Genomic DNA, 20195 nt, shown 5'->3' on the forward strand with positions numbered 1-20195 from the left:
CACAATTGCAAGTTATAAAGTCAGAATTGTGAGATATAAACTCAGAATGCTGATAAGAAAGTCATATATTCAGAATTTGACTTTTTTTCTCGCAATTAAGAGTTTATCTCACGATTCTGAGAAAAGAAGTCAGAATTGCAAGATATAAAGTCGCAATTATCTTTTAAATTGTTTTATTCCATGGCAGAACGCTTGCATATTTTGTTGTCAAAATTCGTTTGAGGGTTAAAGAAGTTGAGAAAGCCGGAGGCCTGTATGGAGTTGAGAGCCCAATCTCAACAGACCCCAACAACCTTCTTTCAAATAGTTGATTATGTGAGTTTTGTTTTTTATCAATCACTGATGATTAACTAGTCATGTATTCTTGTAAAAGGTCATTCAAAGCCATTATACTGGAGTCTGAAAAGTGTACAGAGGCAGGCAGTGCATCCGTTTGCGAGCATTGCTGTTGCAATCACCTCAAATTGAGTCAAAATTGCACAGACTCGTGGACACATGTGGAGCCTGTGGTGAATGGTAAGAGGTCTTTGGAGTGTAATGCATGATGCAAGATGTGTTTTGATCTACGTCAGCCAATTATATGCAGCATATCATGTAATGAATTTGATTAAAAATTCTAATGAACTGACTGCCCTACTCTGATCATCAACTGTTTTCTATTTCTCAGGTCTGCCATTGCAGGTGTGCTCTGTTGACCTCATCAAATCCAGGACAGGACAAAATCGACGAGAGCATCACACGGATCGTTATCTTAGCGATCACCTCATCATCCGTAGAGGACAATGTTTTGAGATGTGGATTGAGCTGTCCCGACCCTTTAACCCTAACTGTGACCAACTTCATCTGGAGCTGAGACTATGTCAGTTTAGGCCTTTAGTTAGATGCCATCTTGATACCCAACCAGATGCGTTCTGACAACCTAAAGAATTATACACTGCCTGCCCAATGTTTGGAATTAAATAGGAAAATACTTAAGAGTCTATGACTGGATCATTATTGCTGTGATTACTATGTTTCTAGTATGTTAAATGTTTGGGAACAGTTCTCTAACCCTAATTGATAGCTTTTCATTTCTTCCAGACCTCGTCCAGACCTTAAATTCATTGAAAGTCTTTGGGATGTGCTGGAGTAGACTTTACAGAGTGCTCGACTCTAGCATTGTCAATACAAGATCTTGACCAAAAATTGAGGCACCTCTTGATGGAAATAACTTCACAACATTTATTTCTATCAAGAGGTGCATCAATTTTTGATCAAGATCTTGTATTGACAATGCAAAAGTCGAGCACTCTGTAAAGTCTACTCCAGCACATCCCAATGACTTTCAAAGAAATTGAGGTTGCTTCAGAAATGAAAAGCTACACACTCCATCATTTAGGGGTAGAAAAACTGTTGCCAAACATATAACATGTTAGAAACATAATAATCACAGCAATAATGATTCAGTCATAGACTCTTAAGCATTTGCCTATTTAAATCCAAACAGCAATTTTTTTTTTTTTTTTTTTTTTGGCCGGGCAGTGTAAAGTACATTTAGAAGACAAAACAAGTCTAAAATGTCTGAGACCACTAGCAAAATTCATTACAAAATTACCTCTTATTCTAAAAGGCATATCCTCACCATCATTTTCTCTTCTTATGTCATGTGTTTTATAGGTAACATCCCTTCAATGTGGAACGAGACACTCACGATTGTTCCATTAGTGAGCGAATTCAAGAAAGACTGCTGGGAAGCCAGGATTGTTGAACAAATGCAAAACCGAATCAAGCTGTGTGTTTACTCTCAGTCAACAGCTTCTATTGGACGATACAAACTCACTGTCATAACCAACTGCTCAGGAGGAAAGGGCACTTCATCAGACACTCCTGAAAATGATATTTACATGCTGTTCAACCCGTGGTGTAAAGGTATGTGCACATGATATTGCATTCTCTTTTGATTTTAGTGGGTTTTTAAATCACATCTGAAGCCTGAAGCTGAGCAAAAAATGAGGGAACACTAGAAAGCACTGTTTAATTTATAAGAATGTCTCTATCAGATGACTGTGTGTACCTGAATGATGAGGCGGAGAGAGTTGAGTATGTGCTGAATGACATGGGCAGAATCTACTATGGAACTAAGCAGCAGATTGGTTGCAGAACATGGAACTTTGGTCAAGTAAGAGCCAAACGTTCATCCATTTTCACATAAAAGTGCATGCAAACTTTTCTTAATTACTTGTTCTGTGATTCTTAGTTTGATGAAGGAGTCTTGGCTGCATGTTTCTTTGTGTTGGAGAAGAGCGGTGGACCTTGCTCAGGATGGGGAGACCCTGTTAATGTGGTCAGAGTAGTATCTGCAATAGTGAGTTTTCCAGCCATTTTCAGACAAGGTTTTTGGGTCTGGATAACAACCTGATTAGACAACGAGAATAGTGTGACATAACAGTGACATTTCATCAATGTGACAGATTAATGCCAATGACAACAGAGGCGTGATGATGGGTAGCTGGTCAAATACCTACACAGATGGAACTTCTCCTACATCCTGGTGCGGCAGCAGCGCCATCCTAAATCAGTACCACAAAAGTGGAGGAAAACCTGTCAAATATGGACAGTGTTGGGTCTTCGCTGGAGTCACCAACACAAGTAAGATGTCAAACATATTGGATGTAAAAAAAGTGAACAATAACGACTGGGAGAATTGATGTGGTTATGTGTATTGCATTAATTCTTTCTTCAATCTCTCTACCCTCAGTTTTGAGATGTTTGGGCATTCCCACTCGTCCGGTCTCAAACTTCAATTCTGCTCATGACACTGATGTTTCATTGACAGCTGATGTTTATTTAGATGAGAAATTTGAGCCAATTGAACATCCAAACCGTTATTCGGTCTGGTAAGATCATATGGCGTAAAAACATTCCTTTTTCTTTAAGAACACTGTTCATTTCAATTCTTGATTGTTGATGGTTGATTCTTCTCTGTAGGAACTACCATGTGTGGAATGAGGCCTGGATGGCTCGTCCAGACCTGCCTTCTGGTTTTGGAGGTTGGCAGGTGGTTGATTCCACTCCTCAGCTGAGCGGCCAGGACATCTTTCGCTGTGGCCCCACCTCAGTTGCTGCGATCCGCAGTGGACAGGTTCAACATGATGCACCCTTCTTTTTGCTGGAGTACGTTAATGCCTTTCCTCAAACCAAACATAAAAGTACAAATTTCTTTGGGTAGCATTTAAACAATGATTAGTGATGTCATGTGATACTTCATGAAATATGTCATATGCTATAATAACATGGTTTTGGTTAATATTGAAAAATGAAATGTATAACTCTACATCCTTAACTTCAACTTACAATTCTGCATCTTGCTTCAGTTTAGGAACTGAAATAGAATGCAAAAGGACAGATGCACAAACCTGGTGTACTGAATGTTTGTGTTGTAGGTGAACAGCGATAAAGTCTACTGGCAGCGTAATGCTAATGAAAACTTCGCTGTGATTCGGGTTGACAAGAACGCTGTCGGTCACTGCATCAGCACCAAAGCTGTTGGCTCAGATCAACGTGTAGATATCACACACCTCTACAAACACCCAGAAGGTGAAAACCTACAGATGTACATCACAGAAACACACACATACATGCTGTAGCTGGCACATGTCTTGTATAGAGGACCTTACTGACATACATCATTGATCACTCTAGTTCCTAAAGCCTAATGTCTTGGTTTCTGTATTAGGTTTGGCTGGTTAGCATGCAGAGTTAGCCGCTGCTGGTAGATGTCGTAGCTGTGGGGAAAAAGCATCTTTCTCCATTGACAGACATTCAAAAGTAGCCATGTATTCTGACAAAATATAAAATTCATTATTTTTTTTATATAAAAACAAGCATTTCATTATATTATTATAGACCTCCTTGAACAAAGATTTCAGGTGTGCGAGTTTTCTGACAGTTTAGTGGCATGTTGTCAGTGATATTTAGAAGTAGGGACGTTTTTATGCACGGCATTTAAAAAGCAGCGCTTTTAATATTCATATTATGTTTAATTGTTTATTATTTTATCCCATTCATAAGGTTCGGATGCGGCACGAATTGCTGAAGAAACAGCCTGTCGCCATGGCTCCAAACGCTCCATATACTCATTGTCCTACAGCGAGGATGTGATCATTGAAGTCAACATGCAGGGTGATGGACCATGTGTCGGTCAGGATGCTGTGCTTTCCATCATTCTGAAGAACAAGTGCATGTCTCCTCGAAGCTTCACTCTTTACAGCCAGGTGGCAGCCATGTACTACACCGGAGCCCACAAGGCCATAGTGAAAAAGGACCAGAGACTCATTGAGCTAAATTCGTATGAGGGTGAGGGATGACAGAAACTTGAAATCAGTTTGAAAGATAGTCTAAAGCCTGGGACACACCAAGCCAACATCAAAGAACTAACCATAACTGTGTTGTCGCTCTCGTCGGCTGCGTCTCGGCTTAGAAAACTGTGCTTGTAAACTCCAAAAGGTCTAAAGGCGACTGTCAACTAGCATGTGCATTCTGCGCCTGCGTTTAAGTAAACATCTGTCTATATCAGATTCAGCAAGCATCAATAGTCTATTTTCGTCATTTAAAAAGGGAAACCGAAACTAGGCCTGCAGATATACAAACCGTAAACAAAGCAGCGCTTACTTACCATTTTGAATATCAATCATGCTGATCACTTTCTTCATTCCAGTCGGCTCATGTTATTATGAAAATATTTGTGCATTCAAATGCTCAGGTAAGATGACTTAAATTATAACGCCGTCCGACTAGAGCCAACGGTGTGGAACACACTGAAAAAATTAAGCCGACCAATGCTCAAAAACAGCCGGATGGTTGGTGTGTCCCGGCCTTAAAATAACTTAGTACAATGGTTGTCTATTAAATTATTGTGCTTGAAGAATTAGTTTGGTTTGATGACTTCTTCCAAGCAATACTCACCAAATTGGCATAGTCCTTCAGGCTGTTCTGACTTAAAATGCAAATTTTTCAGGAAATGCTTTGTAAAGCCAAAATCAAAATTAGTCTTGACAAACTTACCTTTTCTACTTTTGTATTACTTTGGTGCAAACTATGGATAAACCAGTCCTACCAAATTCATCTCAGACTTCACATACAGTATATCAGCTGTGAAGAAAAACATAACGATGAGGATGATTATTCATTTCAAATGAAGATTTGTTATGAAAGCATTAGTATTCATTCACCATTTATATCTTGTTTTCCTCTGTAGTCCAGATTCTGGAGTGGACCTTGCGGTATGAGGACTATAAGGACCACCTGGTCGATCAAGCAGCGTTGATGCTTACACTTTCTGGATGGGTCTCAGAGACAACACAGATACTGACCACCCAGTTCAACTTCAGATTGCGCACACCAGATCTCATTATCATTGTGCGTTTTCTTTATTATGAACTCTTAATATATTGAGATTTCATCTGCTGGGGTTTGTGTTCTTTTTTGCTGCACCAAAATTTGCGGACTATTGCCTGATTGTCTTTTGTACATCTTTCTTTTTTCAGCCTGTATGTGGTGGTGTAGTGGGCAAAGAGATGACATTCAAAATCAAATTCCAGAACCCACTGCGCTGTGTGCTGAAGAACGTAGTTTTCCATTTTGAAGGAATGGGATTGCAGCATGTCAGAACAATTAACTATGGGTAAGACGCAAGAGTATTATATTAATTTGCACTGCTTGAAATAAATTAGTTGACTGATGAGCACAATGTAGGCTAAAACAAATGAAATATGTACATAATAATTTTCTCTCTTTGTCACTCAGTGACATTCCAAGTCTGGCCACAGTGAAACTGACGGAAACCTTTATTCCCAAATCTCACGGGCCACATAAACTTCTGGCATCCCTTGACTGTCCTCAGCTCACTCAAGTGCATGGATTCGCCAATGTTGTTGTTAGTGAAATGATTTATGGTTAAACAGAGATGGATTGTGTAAATTTGCTAGAGTGCACATGGAACCATAAGGCTTATGGTTAGAGGCTGTTTATATATGAAATTGCATTTTGTGTCTCATACATTCTGTTAATTTTGAGGGACCTAAAGTTTATTTATGGTTTACAATAAAAGTAACAAAATGTATTACATATTCTTCATTTAATTTACTTGAATGGCACACTTTATCACAAGTCAGATTATTAAGATGTATGTGTAACTTCATATTTTATAAGAATATTTGTATCAACTTAATTTATAATTTGAAAAACCAGTACTTCTATAACGCTTTGACTATGATATGGTGTTCTTTACTAAGCACAGATAATAAACCCTAAAACAACATTAGAAACCTGTTCACCTGATGGAAAATGCAAAATTTGGTTGCAGAAGTTCCAAGCATGAACTTTATTACTACTACATTTTCATTTGAATAAATGTGTAATAATTACTGTGTTTATTATAACTGAATACTGAAATTCAGATTCAAGATGCTATATGTCTGAAACTGTGTGATTATACTAATTCATTGATTATAAAGGGAGTATTTGTTAGGCAGTCAGTCAGTTTGCACTGAACTACATTAAATGACAGGTTCAGCTATTATGAAGGGAGTGTTATAGTTTTGTCAAGTTGTCTGTATTTACTTACATTGCAATAAAGTAACTCAGAAACAGTTCTCAGCTTGTTTTGAATGTGTGTAGACTAAATAGCATGACATGCACACATTTTAATGTAAATGATATTATTTGAAATGTGTAGCCCTGATTACAGTATCGTGGTACTGTTATTTTAAAGGGGTGGTTCATTGTGATTTAACTTTTTAAACTTTAGTTAGTGTGTAATGTTGCTGTTTGAGCATAAACAACATCTGCAAAGTTACGACACTCAAAGTTCAATGCAAAGGGAAATATCTTCTTTTAAAGAAATCTCTTATTAAGGACTACAACAAATGCCTGCTAGGGACTACAACAACTTCTTCCTGGGTTAGTGACATCACTAACACTAAAATTTACATAAACCCCGCTTCCAAGAACATGCAACAAAGGGGTGAGGCCATGTTATTGCAATACAGTATGTAACACAAATGCAATAGCTTGTCATAAAAGCAAGATGGCAAGTTATAACCGTAATTAAACTAAGCAACTGTTCTATCTTCATGCAGCATATATTCACTTTGAGGGCATCTTACAACTGTTCCCACATGAGTGATTTATAGATTATCATGACAGGATATGCAATCAATAACTTTAAGATAGTTAACTCCACATCAGCTACATAAATTCATCCATTAACCGTTCAGAAACGTCCTGTTGCATTCTACATATCGTCCCTTCTTCTTGAGTCTTTCCATCATTGTCTGACTCCGGTTTGAACATAAAAGGCTGAACAGTTTCTGACATTTTCAGCGAGTCTGAGGTAATTGGCGCTTCGTATGAGCAGAAGCTCATTTGCATTTAAAGGGACACACACAAAAACGGAGCGTTTTTGCTCACCCTCAAAAAGTGACAAATTTAGCATGCTTTGGGGTATTTTGAGCTAAAACTTCACAGCCACATTCTGGAGACATGAGAGACTTATTTTACATCTTGTAAAAGTGGCATTATATGACCCTTTTAATAATAATCTGTATTTATAATTGCCTATTTAATAATCCTTAAGAAGACTTCAGTGCAATTGTTAAAATCACTTAATCATATCAATAAATGGACTTTATTTATTTATCACACATTTTACTCACTTGACCAAATTTTTTGACAACCCTAAACTAAATATTTAAACCATCAGATAGCAGTAATGTGCACCTTGTAGAAAAGCTCGTTTGTATTGATTCTCATGTTAAAAACAAATCTTTCTAACTCGAAGAAAAAAAGAACTCCCACAACTCAAAACATGTTTCAACATCGATTCAAACTTTATACTATTAACTTTATTATTCAGCTTGGTTGGTTCTATCTTCTAAATAATGCTGCCTTCACGTGCTATCGGAAATTTGATAATTCCCACTTCTGAAGTCGTGATTACAAGCTCATTACATTCAACTTTCGAAACTGGAGAGCGTTCATGTGCAATTTTTACCAAGGAAACTCGTATTTACGATAATTCCGAGAGCACGTGAAGGCAGCAAAACAAACAGCTTACCTCAGGCACCGCACCCCGCGAAATGAGAGGCACAGCGCGCGGGAATGAGGTTCTCGTCTCTTAAAGTGACAGCATCATTATTACATAATTATCTTTACATAACATCTGTCCTTACAATTACAGTTACAGTTATGACTCAGATACTTTCTTAACTACAGTCATTATGTCATTATGCATAAATTGTGGTGATTTAGTGCCTCCAGTTAAAGAATTATTGTGTTAGTGAAATATTTTATTCACCATGAAAGACATGAGCAGTTTTTAAACAAGGCTGAATCATTCACTGAAGGTGTTTGCTGCACATTCCATCTTCATTACTTGTTCCTGATTAGGTTAACAAACACCAACTTAACAAACACTTTTCATGTCTTTTTCCCCCTGGGTTATTCATACATTGTTGTGTACAGTGTGAATGGCGGTTTTAATGTTGTGGTAATTGTTGGAGTGGTTTAATTTTTATTATGTCACTTTAGGCCCCATTAACCTCAGAGAGACAACATATCAGTGTATCAGAAAAACATTTTGAAATACAATAACTGTTTTTATATATTTTAAGAAAATGACTTGTTTATATATCTTTCCACAGACCCACAGGGGTCTAAACTAACAGATGAAAAACAACTTGTCATTCAGTAATGGGCTTATAAAAATAAATATGAAAAACTAGGGAATCAGAGAGTTGTGCCTACAATGGGTTTTTCTTTTGGTACATGTATGTTTGAGGCTCAATATTAGCCATTTCTTTCATATGCCCTGCTCCTTATTATAGAAATCCTCATTGACAGCTCTGCGGTTGAGAATTTAGTTGAGAAGTTACTGTCTTGTTAATGAGGTAGTTCAAACGTTCTGCACTCATTACTCCTCCTTTCACATCATTACAACAAATGAGACCAACCTTAATTTAAGTCACGCTTTAAAGATTGCACTCAGGCTTTATTTGAATAAGCTGTTCAAATTACCATGTGAGATTCATCCTCAACACTAAACTTTCTGTCATGATACAGGACATTCTTCACACTCTTCAGCTCTGAGCTGTGGATGGGGTGGAGATGAAGATGTGAATATATACACCAAGGTTGCTGAGTAGAAAAACATCTGTGAGTGAAGGAAGGGTTGCCTCCAGACTGAAGTTCAAGTTGTTCAGGTGCAGTTAGGTGCAGGTGCAGTCTGTCCAAATATCAACATACTCTTCAAGTAAATTCAAGGACAAGAACTGCAAACATGTAAGTATTCTATTCTAGTTATTTATTATGTGTAGGCTATATATTCCATTCTATTTCTATTCTTTTGTGTTTGTGATCTAGTTTAATTTTTCACATAATCCTAATTTTCCTAGACTACAGATGATTTTTTTAGACTTAAAGCTCGTTCACACCAAGATCGATAACTATAAAGATAACTATATTAGCATCCACACCAACGTACAATATCGTTCTGTTTATTCTAAGTGTGTTATTGTCTGTCACTTTAAATATTCAATCTCATTACAGCAGGATGGATTCTGATTGGCTGTCAATGTTTTTATTGTTCATCAGCTGGATAAAATCATTTTGAAAGTGATTCCAAAGATATCGTCTCTCTGTGCCATTATAGGGATGGTGTGAACTCTGCTATTCTTTTATATTGTGAACTTTTTTTCAGATCTTTATCATAATTTTTATAGTTTTTTTTTCCTTGGTGTGAATGGGCCTTTAGGAAATCCAGAAACATCTTTAGCACTATCTTCTTCTCCACAGTGTTATGCAATTAATTCAGCTTGTATAAGTACAAAAATGTCAATTCCATTTAAAAGTATTTTTGTACATAATTATTGCTTTAAGAATAAAGTTTGAAAATTTTCTTTCTTCCTCTCAGGGGTCCACGTGTAGAAGTGAACGGTAAGAGCAATATATCTTAATACTGCAGACAGTGTATAGTAAATAATATTAAGGTCTGATTGTCATTATGATGCATTGACAAAGTTTACTTATATACTATTGTATAAGTATTGCAAAATACATTTGCACTACTATTGTAAGAAACAAAATGTTTTAACAATATCTAAATCTGCTAAATTTGGCGCAGTCTAATTCTGACTAAAGCCGAAAGTATACTTCAATTTTTTTTTTACAGTCAAACGCACAGCCCTGCAAATTATACTTCACTTGACTCGTATGCGTACACAGGCGTTCGACACATGCACATTGCAACAAATTGCAATACCCCTATGAGTTACAACCCATATAAACATCTTTATATTCTTTCATGCTAGAGTTGTACAAATGAGGGTACTTTCTAACCTCTTCACACAATCTTGTCTATGTAGGCCTCCATTGTCGCTGTAGCTTGCATGTGTTCCGGTCTGTTCTGTTTATGCAGTTTTTCTTTGACTACCTTGTAAATCAACGCCCCAGGGTGTGACGCCCCTTTCATCGCTGCTAGCAGCTTTAATTATCTGGTTATTTTTCAATAATTCTCATTATCATTGTAGGAATTTTCATTTTCGATAAATTTGTTCCAGAACATTTCTGGGATTTTTTGGTGTGACAACTTAAGGATGATTTCAAATGGTTGTTTTCTGGGATTATTCTGAATTTTATTCAGCTAATCATTTTTTATATATATATATATATAGCTTAAATGCAAAACAAGTAATTTGAATGTATGAATTATGCATAAAAGATTAATTAAACATAAGCCTCAGGGCCATGGTTGCCATCTTGTGGATAAACTAATTACTGCAAAAAAAAAAATAATTAATGCAAGGCTGTCACCTAAATTATGTTTAAAACAGATATTAATGTTTATTTTCAGTTTGTCATGCTAAACTTTCCTTGTATGCCTAATTGTTTAGATTCAGTACTGCAGGTACGTTCTATTGATCTCATCAGGACCAGGAAAGGACAGAATCGACAGGAGCATCACACAGATGCTTTCTTTAGCAATCATCTCATCGTCCGTAGAGGACAATGTTTCCAGATGTCTATTGAGCTGTCCAGACCTTTTGTTCCAAATAAAGACCAACTTCACCTGGAGCTGAGACTTGGTCAGTCATGGCTTTACTGTAGCAAACTATGATCTTGTTTACACCTAGCCATCTTGGATTACATGACCAAAATGATTTTTGTACATGTGTGTTTTGCAGGTAATGACATTCCAGTACACAAGGGCAGTTTTGTGATTGTTCCACTAGTGTCGGAATTCAAGAGAGATGCCTGGGAGGCAAAGATTGTTGAACAGGCAAAGACCACAATCAGACTGTCAGTTTACTCCCTTCCAACCGCTTGTATTGGACGGTACAAACTCAATGTGGTAACAAAGTGCCCAGCGGGAAAGGCCACTTCACCAGACACACCTGAAAATGACATTTACATGCTGTTCAACCCTTGGTGTAAAGGTATTATTTGAAGAGAGAGAAAATCAGGGGATAATGTGTGTGTGTCTATCATGACCTGAAACTAAGAAAATTAGGCTGAATCATGAAATAACAGAATGCACTTAAATGTTAATGAAGCTAATCCATTAAAATGTCAACTTTCTTTCTCTTTCTATTCTTAATAGACGACTCTGTGTACATGAAGGACGAAGCTGAGAGGAATGAATATGTACTCAATGATATGGGCAAACTCTACTATGGAACAGAGCAACAGATTGGTACTAGAACCTGGAATTTTGGTCAGGTAAAATTTCAAATTTCAAAAACGGAATGTATTCATTAGTTGTTTAAATCTATCAGTAAAATGTATAGGTTTCCTGTTAGTAGGGGACCCTATTAGAAGTGCTCCGTTTCTTATTCTTCTTCTCCAAAATGAATGACATTTTTGAGGGCCTAAACATGCTCAAACTCATGAAACTTTGCACACACATCAGAAGTGGTGAAAATGTACGTCTGATATGGGTTTCAGAATTCGGTGTGGCTAAATTTAAAAAATTCAACGAAGTGCCCCTCGCGCTACCTTTCACATACAGGTATGAAATTTGGAAGGCATATGTAACTGCATAATACCTACAAAAAAGTCTCTTGGAGCAAAATCTGAAAACCAACAGGAAGTCAGATATTTTGAATTTTCTTTGCAAAATATGGGCAGTTTTTGCTTTTTCCAGATGTTGTACTTTAACTCCTCCCAAAGCATTAATCAAATCAATGTCATATTTGGTCAGTCTAATCTATAGGCCTTTGTGACATTAAATTGCGAAGATCTTGAGTTTTTGTTGAACGTCATGTCTGTGGCCGCCTGGCAAAGTTTGATGTTTTGCCACGAAACAGGAAGTTGTTGTAACTCAGGCATACAATCAAAACTTCACGTTTGATAATAGTCCTGACCTGAAGACATCTACATGCCAATATTCAGTTATAGTCAAAGCGCCACCTGCTGGCAGCAGGAAGTGTGGCAAGTCAAAATGACTGCCATATTTCTCCTATATTTACCCACTTAAATGCATGTCACCCACTGTTCACTGTTTCCTAATGGTGCGTTCACACCGGACGCGAATGAAGCGGTAAGCGCGAGTGATTTACATGTTAAGTCAATGCAAAGACGCGAATTGACATCCTGCGGCGTGATTCGCGCGAATCGCACAAGTTGAAAAATCTGAACTTTGGCGAATTTTCGCGCCGCGTTAACCAATCAGGAGCTTGCTCTAGTAGTGACGTGACGTAGCGAGCTGAGGCAGAAATTCGAAACAACAATGGAGGACAAAATCATCGTCGCTGTACATCTTCATACATTTATAGAAACAGAAATAAAAAGGATCGTGTTTGAAAGAAAGTGAGTGAGGAGGTCGGACAATCTGATAAGTTGTAAAAAACGGTCTTTACTCAATTTGAGCTATATATATATATATATATATACATATTAAGACTACAAGCCAACTAAAGACGACCAATTGAGCTTATTCGCTGTAATTTACAATTATTTCCCCACTGACAAGTTGTGTTTATTCAGAGGAAGTGTGCAGAAAGCAGTGGGAGAGTCTGGGACACATAAAGGAGCGGGAGAGCCCCTCTCATGACGCGAATTCGCGTCTGTTGTGAAGGGATTTTCACGCGCGAATGAAGCGAGTAAACTCAAAATGTTCAAGCGTCCAACTACGCGCGAATAGCACGATTTATTCGCGCAAGTCACGTCTGGTGTGAACGCAGCATAAGGCCACCGGGTGATGGTTGGTGACCCTGGGTGTGACGCCCCTTTCATCGCTGCTTGCAGCTTTAATTATCTGGTTATTTTTCAATAATTCTCATTATCATTGTAGGAATTTTCATTTTCGATAAATTTGTTCCAGAACATTTCTGGGATTTTTTGGTGTGACAACTTAAGGATGATTTCAAATGGTTGTTTTCTGGGATTATTCTGAATTTTATTCAGCTAATCATTTTTATATATATATTTCAAATGAATTTGTCTTGTTTTAAGAAGGTTTATGTTATCCTTCCTGTAGCTCAGACAGTAGAGCATTGCATTAACAATGGGAAGATCATGGGTTTGACTCCCAGAGAATGAATGAATTGCAAAAATGTATAGCTTAAATGCAAAGCAAGTAATTTGAATAAAAGTGGCACTAAATGCATAAAATATTAATTAAACAGTAGATCAATACAAGACATGACTTGTCAGCTGATTACTGTTGTAACATTAAAACATGGTTGCAGAAAGACTAAATGGAACTTTGTCCAAAAACGTTCTGGGAACCGAAACTTGTTAGTTGGGATATGTTTCACTTTAGACATCTGATTTCCATGAAGTAGAAAACCTATTTTGCATTATATTCAAGACAACATTTCAAACTTTTATTTTCTGTAATGTGCTTGTTTCAATCTCCAACTTCTGTTCTGTGATTCTTAGTTTGATGAAGGAGTGTTGGCGGCGTGTTTCTTTGTGTTGGAGAAGAGTCGCACTCCTTGCTCAGGATGGGGAGACCCCATTAACATAGCCAGAGTGTTATCTGCCATGGTGAGTCTTGACTCTCTTTTTACCAACATCCACATTTTTCCATGCTTTGTTGTTGTTTAAGGACGTCTGATCAGGTCAGTGATAATCATTGAATTGTGAAGATGTGAGGCAGATAACATCATTTTGTCAATGTGTCAGGTTAATTCCAACGATGATCAAGGTGTGGTGATGGGTAACTGGAAAGATACCTATGAAGGAGGACTCTCTCCTACAGCCTGGAGTGGAAGCAGTGCCATCCTGAAACAGTACCACAACAGTGGAGGAGTACCTGTCAAATATGGACAGTGCTGGGTCTTCGCTGGAGTCACCAACACAAGTAATATTTTGAGCATTATTGACAGGGGCTACAAATTAACGTGAGGATAGAACCAACTTTCCTACAAGTGAAAAAAATGAAAATTATCCCATGATTTACTCACCCTCAAGCCATCCTAGCCATTTTCTTTCAAATGAACACAATCGGACATATATTTAAGAATATCCTGGCTCTTCCAAGCTTTATAATGGTAGTGAGTGGGGGACGAGATTTTGAAGCCCAAAACAAATGCATCCATCCGTCATAAAAATAATCCATATGGCTCCAGGGGGTTAATAAAGGCCTTCTGAAGTGAAGCAATGGGCTTTTGTAAGAAAAATATCTATATTTATAACCATACTAACTATGAACTATAAACTATAATAAATAACTAGTCCGGCAGACTGGTATATGGAAATGGGACCAGAGAGGTTGGGAATGAAATCTTAGGCACTTTATTTGTTGATGTTTCTCTCTTTTTTTTCCTCAGTGTTGCGGTGTTTTGGCATTCCCACACGTCCAGTCTCAAACTTTAGTTCTGCTCATGACACTGATGCTTCCTTGACAACAGATGTTTATTTAGACGAAAATCTTGAAGAGATTAAACACCTTAACCGTGATTCAATCTGGTAAGATGATTCTCTGTATTCACATTTCTTTGCGATGCTAAATATATATTTTTAATACTTTAAATTAGTTTTATATATATATATATATATATATATATATATATATATATATATATATATATATATATATATATATATATATTTCATTTTAATTGTATAGCTAAAGTAGTTTAATTTAAATTTAGGTAATTTAGTTTTTTGTTTGTCATTTTTATAAATTTTCTAAATGTCTATATAGTTTTTATTTATTTTTTTATTTCAGTTTTAGTTAAGTGCATCAATTTAAACTATGTGAAAATGGGAAATGTGGCAATTAGCTGAAATAAAATAAGTTTAACATTTTTTTATTATTTTATTTTAAGTAACTTTTTTACATTATCATGCATCATACAAGTGCAAGACACCTCAGGAAGCATTTGTCATTTCATAAAAGTTGTCGGTTCATTATTGTTTTAATAAATTGCCAACATTAAAGTTGCTGCTTTTTTCTCTGTAGGAACTTCCATGTGTGGAATGAGGCCTGGATGGCTCGTCCAGACCTGCCTTCTGGTTTTGGAGGTTGGCAGGTGGTTGATTCCACTCCTCAGGAGGGCAGTCAGGGCGTTTTCCGCTGCGGTCCCACCTCTGTTACTGCAGTCCGCAGCGGACAGGTCTACCTCAAATATGACACACCCTTCGTTTTCGCTGAAGTATGCTAATTACTTTCCTGTAATTTAAGATTCCATCATAAAGAGTTTCATATTTAGCGTATCTTCCTCATATTTCTAACTGTCGCTCATAATCTCACTACATATATTTATAATATGGTGTGGTAGTAGGCATGTGATAGTTTCAAATGTTCATGTTGCAATAATTGCTGAAGCTTTTATCACGGTATTAAAATGTGTTCTCGTACTATAACAGATTTAATAACTTTTCATCATCAGTTTATGTTAATAATGTTAACTAATGGAGCCTTATTGTAAAGTGTTATAGAACAATAATAAAGAATCAGGACATTTTCAATCTAGAGCATGTTGTAGTCCAGATTAAAATATAAAAATGTTTAAGTTTGAAAATAAAGAGTCTGTTAAGTCTTTAAGTATTCGGTACTGCAAAGAACATCATTGCGAATACAAAAATCTGAATGGCTGTTTACAACATTTAAATACTGTACAGAAACAGAAAGCTGCTTTGTTTACAGGGTTACTGGGGTAACCGCTGCGTTTATGCTGTTCCTTCAGCACCGGTTGATGGGAAAAGTACTCTTAAAATGCATTCTAAAAATCAAAATAATTCATAATAAATAATTATTTATGGTATTTTTGCCCACGATAACAATATTGTGCATGTTTATTATCGTGATATATCGTATTACTGTATACCGGCACATGTATATGTTTTAGTACTAAATATTTGTCTCTTTTTGTTGTAGGTGAACAGTGATAAGGTCTACTGGCAGCGCAAAAGTAACGGGACTTTCGCTGTGATTCGGGTTGACAAGAGCACAGTCGGTCACTGCATCAGCACCAAAGCTGTTGGTTCAGATAAACGCATAGATATCACACACCTCTACAAACACCCAGAAGGTGAAAACACACATTCAGTAATACTGTATGTCAATTGTGAACATGTTTGCACTTACAATTTTTTTCCACAAAACATTTCCAAAACATTTTATGTTGTTTGAATGAAATCAAAAAGCATTTGTGGGGGGATAAAAAAAAACTCTAAAAATTGCAGTTTGGTACTGAAGATTATTTGTCATGTTTTGGTCACATTATGATTATTTTGAAATTTAGTTGTGTCAGTATCAAATTCAAATGTATTTATAAAGCACAATTAAAAAACATTGTTGACATCAAAATATAAAACATAAAAATAAAGCTTTGTAAAAATAATAAAGTAACATTTTGCTATATCACATATCCTACAGCAGCATAACATAATTACTGATTAAAAACTATTAAAAAAAACATAACTTTAAGATTTTTGGTACTCTTTAAGGAGAAAATAGTCAGCAATGGCATTGACTTTGCACTTAGTAAAGCATATTAAAAACACCACACAGATTCCATCTCGTTTCCCCCTCATTCATCAGGTTCTTCGGAGGAGCGCACCGCTGTGGAAACGGCCTGCAGCTACGGCTCCAAACGGTCCATCTACTCTCCCACCAGCGCCAGTGATGTGTCTGTTGAAGTTGCCCTGGAGGGTGATGGACCGTGTGTTGGTCAGGACGCTGTTCTGTCCGTCCTTCTGAAGAACAGCAGCAGTGCAGCTCGCAGTGTGGATCTCTACAGCCAGGTGGCAGCCATGCGCAACTCTGAAGGCAACAAGACCTTCCTGAAGAAGGACAGGACCAGAGTTGAGCTCAAGCCCCATGAGGGTGAGATCAAAGCTCATATGAACATTACTTTAAAAACCTATATATAGAATATATAGAAATATATATATATAAAAAATTAACCGCAAATATAAAAATAAAAGCTAATCCAACATATTAATAAATACTATAATAGCATATAAATAATAATAAAGTAACACTGCTATAGTGTTGTATACTTGTAAAATAAGACTAAAACCAGTTTCATTTTATTTTAATTCCATTTAATTTAATAACTCATTTGAAACTTTTAAACAAATATTATTATTATTAATAATAATAAAATATAAACTTAAAAAAAAAACTTAGAAATGTTGCCTTGGTGACTAACTGAAATAATAAATACTGTAATAAATAATAAATAGTAAAATAGTATATAAATACTAAAATAACACAGGTATAGTGTTTTGTATTTGTAAAGTAAGACATAACCACATTAATTCTATTTTAATTCAATAACTGAGATGGTACTTGTAACTAAATTGTAATATTATTATTAATAAAATCTAAATATATGATAAACTTAAACAAAAAAACTTAAATGAAAATTAGAAATGTTGAAACTGAGATAAGTTGAAATACTAAAATTACTAAAACTACAAATGAAATAATTAAATATAGATATAAAAAATGACAATATAAAAATACAAGCTAATTATTTAAAAATAAATACTAAAATAGTATATTAACACTAGTATAATGGTGTATACTTGTAAAACAAAAAGACTAAACCAATTTAATTCTATTGAAATTCAATTCAATTCAATAACTCATGGTACTTGTAACCAAATATTATTAATATTTTTTTATTATTAATACAATATAAATAGTAGATGATAAACTTAAAAAAAAGTTAAGTTAAAGTTATGCTGCAATAAAATGAATTAAATTAATAATTTCTAATTAACTTAAACCTATATAGAAATATTTTTTTTTTAAAAATGACACAATTACTAAAATTAAAATTAAAAATGGAAAATATAAAAATAAAAGTAAATAAATACTATAATAGTATATAAATAATACTAAAATAACACTGGTTTAGTACTTGTAAATAAGACAAAACCAATTTAATTCTCTTTTAAATCAATTTAATTCAATAACTTGTATTTGTACCAATTATTATTAATTAGTGCTGTCAAATTGATTAATTGCATCTAACATACAAGTTTGTATATATTTATTTCATATATATATATATTTTTTTTTATATATTTTTTTTTTTTTTTTTTTTTTTTTTCCCCCTCCAAAACACATTGACCACAATTATTGGCACCCCTAGAATTTTTATATTTAGATTGAAATATCATAAAATATTGCCATTCATATTTAAATTTGTAGCACACCAGGGTGACTAGGAACATGAAATTGTCCAGCCATGACTTTTTGTTTCACAGAAAGACAAATATGAGGAAACACAAAGGCCACATTCCTTTAATCATCATAATCATTATATATATATATATATATATATATATATATATATATATATATATATATATATATATATATATATGTGTGTGTATATATATTATACATTTACAAACTTTTATGTTAGATGCGATGAATCAATATGTTAAATGTATTGTGAGTGTCAGTCCTGATTTAGTGTGAATGTGTTGTTGGTGTAGTCCGGTCTCTGGAGTGGAGTCTGCCCTACGAGGACTACAAGCACCAGCTGCAGGGTCAGTCAGCTCTGGTGCTCACGCTCTCTGGACGGGTCACTGAGACCAAACAAACTCTGGCCAAACAGTTCAACTTCAGACTGCGCACACCTGACCTCGTCATCACGGTGAGTTTGAGTGACTCCACTGCTCAGCTGATAATACTGTTGTGTTAATGCGGTTGTGTGTGATTTTCTCTCTCAGCCTGTATGTGATGCTGTGGTGGGCAAAGAGCTGAAAGTCAAAATCAGATTCCAGAACCCACTGCCCCGTGTGCTGAAGAACGTCATCTTCCGGATCGAGGGATTGGGAATGCAGCATGTCAGAACCATTCACTATGGGTGAGACTTTCATTCGCAGCGACTGAATCATGTTGACTGATGAAGTGGTTTTTATCATGTTGAACGTTCACAATGATTAATGAATAAAAATATCAGCTTTCTAAAGAAGATTAGTTTTAAAATCCTTGTCTCACAGCTTCTGAAGAATTTAAGAAAGAAATGTTTTACTGGTTTCTCTGATTTTAACTTCAATAGCAAAAATGTATTAGTTCACAAAAGTGTATCTGTGAATTGATTACATTTTGGCCACTAATGTATTTACAACATCGCTCAAAAATATAAAATAACCATCTCTCATCCTTTCTCTCAGTGATATCGCAGGCCAAGCCACGATGTCTCTGACAGAGACGTTTGTTCCCAAGCGGTCCGGCTCACAGAAGCTTCTAGCAACACTCGACTGTCCTCAGCTCACTCAGGTTCATGGAGTCGCAAACATCTTGGTCAAAGACCACTGAGACCTTCACTTCATCTAACGAAGAGCAAACATCCACATTCTCAAGACACTTAATGCACAGGCTTCATGTGTTTCTCTTAACCTACACCATTCAAACATGCTGCTTATTATCATGGAAGTTGTTTGATAAGATTTTGTAGAATTTTAGAGGGAGTGTGAATGTTTGTCACTGTCACATTTAAATCAGCCTCTGCTGGAAGATCTAACTAATATAACTAGAAGCTTATTGTAAAGTGTTACCGTAACATTTGTTGCTTTACGCCTGTTTTGTGCTGATTAAATAACCAAGCGTTTCTGGTCTCAATCTCTGTTGTTTTATTATTAAAAACAACAAAAACATGAAAACAAGTTATAAAAATATCATCCATAATGCTGCAGATTAACAGAATACATAAAAAGTTATGAATTGAAAAAAATGATTCACT

At 35.8% G+C, this 20195-nt stretch overlaps 2 protein-coding genes across 2 annotated transcripts; both read left to right on the forward strand.

Annotated features, from left to right (window-relative positions):
* The first annotated feature begins 303 nt into the window (after positions 1-303).
* On the forward strand, positions 304-6610 carry LOC125260802 (protein-glutamine gamma-glutamyltransferase K-like). The gene is made up of 13 exons (XM_048179338.1): positions 304-516; positions 668-859; positions 1657-1908; positions 2040-2158; positions 2237-2344; positions 2451-2628; positions 2738-2876; positions 2968-3157; positions 3423-3576; positions 4051-4335; positions 5237-5397; positions 5526-5662; positions 5785-6610. Exons 1-13 carry the CDS (start codon positions 357-359, stop codon positions 5936-5938), a joined length of 2229 nt encoding a protein of 742 aa, XP_048035295.1. The 5' UTR covers positions 304-356; the 3' UTR covers positions 5939-6610.
* Positions 6611-8785: 2175 nt separating this feature from the next.
* LOC125260694 (protein-glutamine gamma-glutamyltransferase K-like) lies at positions 8786-20063 on the forward strand. The gene is made up of 13 exons (XM_048179175.1): positions 8786-8801; positions 10929-11120; positions 11220-11471; positions 11636-11754; positions 13918-14025; positions 14164-14341; positions 14811-14949; positions 15446-15638; positions 16364-16517; positions 17030-17314; positions 18943-19103; positions 19180-19316; positions 19627-20063. Exons 1-13 carry the CDS (start codon positions 8786-8788, stop codon positions 19769-19771), a joined length of 2079 nt encoding a protein of 692 aa, XP_048035132.1. The 3' UTR covers positions 19772-20063.
* Positions 20064-20195: the final 132 nt, after the last annotated feature.

Source organism: Megalobrama amblycephala, linkage group LG24 (assembly GCF_018812025.1).
Source record: "Megalobrama amblycephala isolate DHTTF-2021 linkage group LG24, ASM1881202v1, whole genome shotgun sequence".
In the NCBI taxonomy this organism is placed as follows: Eukaryota; Metazoa; Chordata; class Actinopteri; order Cypriniformes; family Xenocyprididae; genus Megalobrama; species Megalobrama amblycephala.

What these genes read in the sequence shown, in the direction of transcription:
- LOC125260802 (XM_048179338.1), top strand. Translation starts at nt 357, where the DNA reads ATGTATTCTTGTAAAAGGTCATTCAAAGCCATTATACTGGAGTCTGAA. An exon ending in GAACATGGAACTTTGGTCAA is followed by an intron (nt 2,159 to 2,236) that starts GTAAGAGCCAAA and finishes TGTGATTCTTAG; the next exon opens with TTTGATGAAGGAGTCTTGGC. An exon ending in TCAGAGTAGTATCTGCAATA is followed by an intron (nt 2,345 to 2,450) that starts GTGAGTTTTCCA and finishes TCAATGTGACAG; the next exon opens with ATTAATGCCAATGACAACAG.
- LOC125260694 (XM_048179175.1), top strand. An exon ending in CACCCTTCGTTTTCGCTGAA is followed by an intron (nt 15,639 to 16,363) that starts GTATGCTAATTA and finishes TTTTTGTTGTAG; the next exon opens with GTGAACAGTGATAAGGTCTA. An exon ending in CCTCTACAAACACCCAGAAG is followed by an intron (nt 16,518 to 17,029) that starts GTGAAAACACAC and finishes CTCATTCATCAG; the next exon opens with GTTCTTCGGAGGAGCGCACC.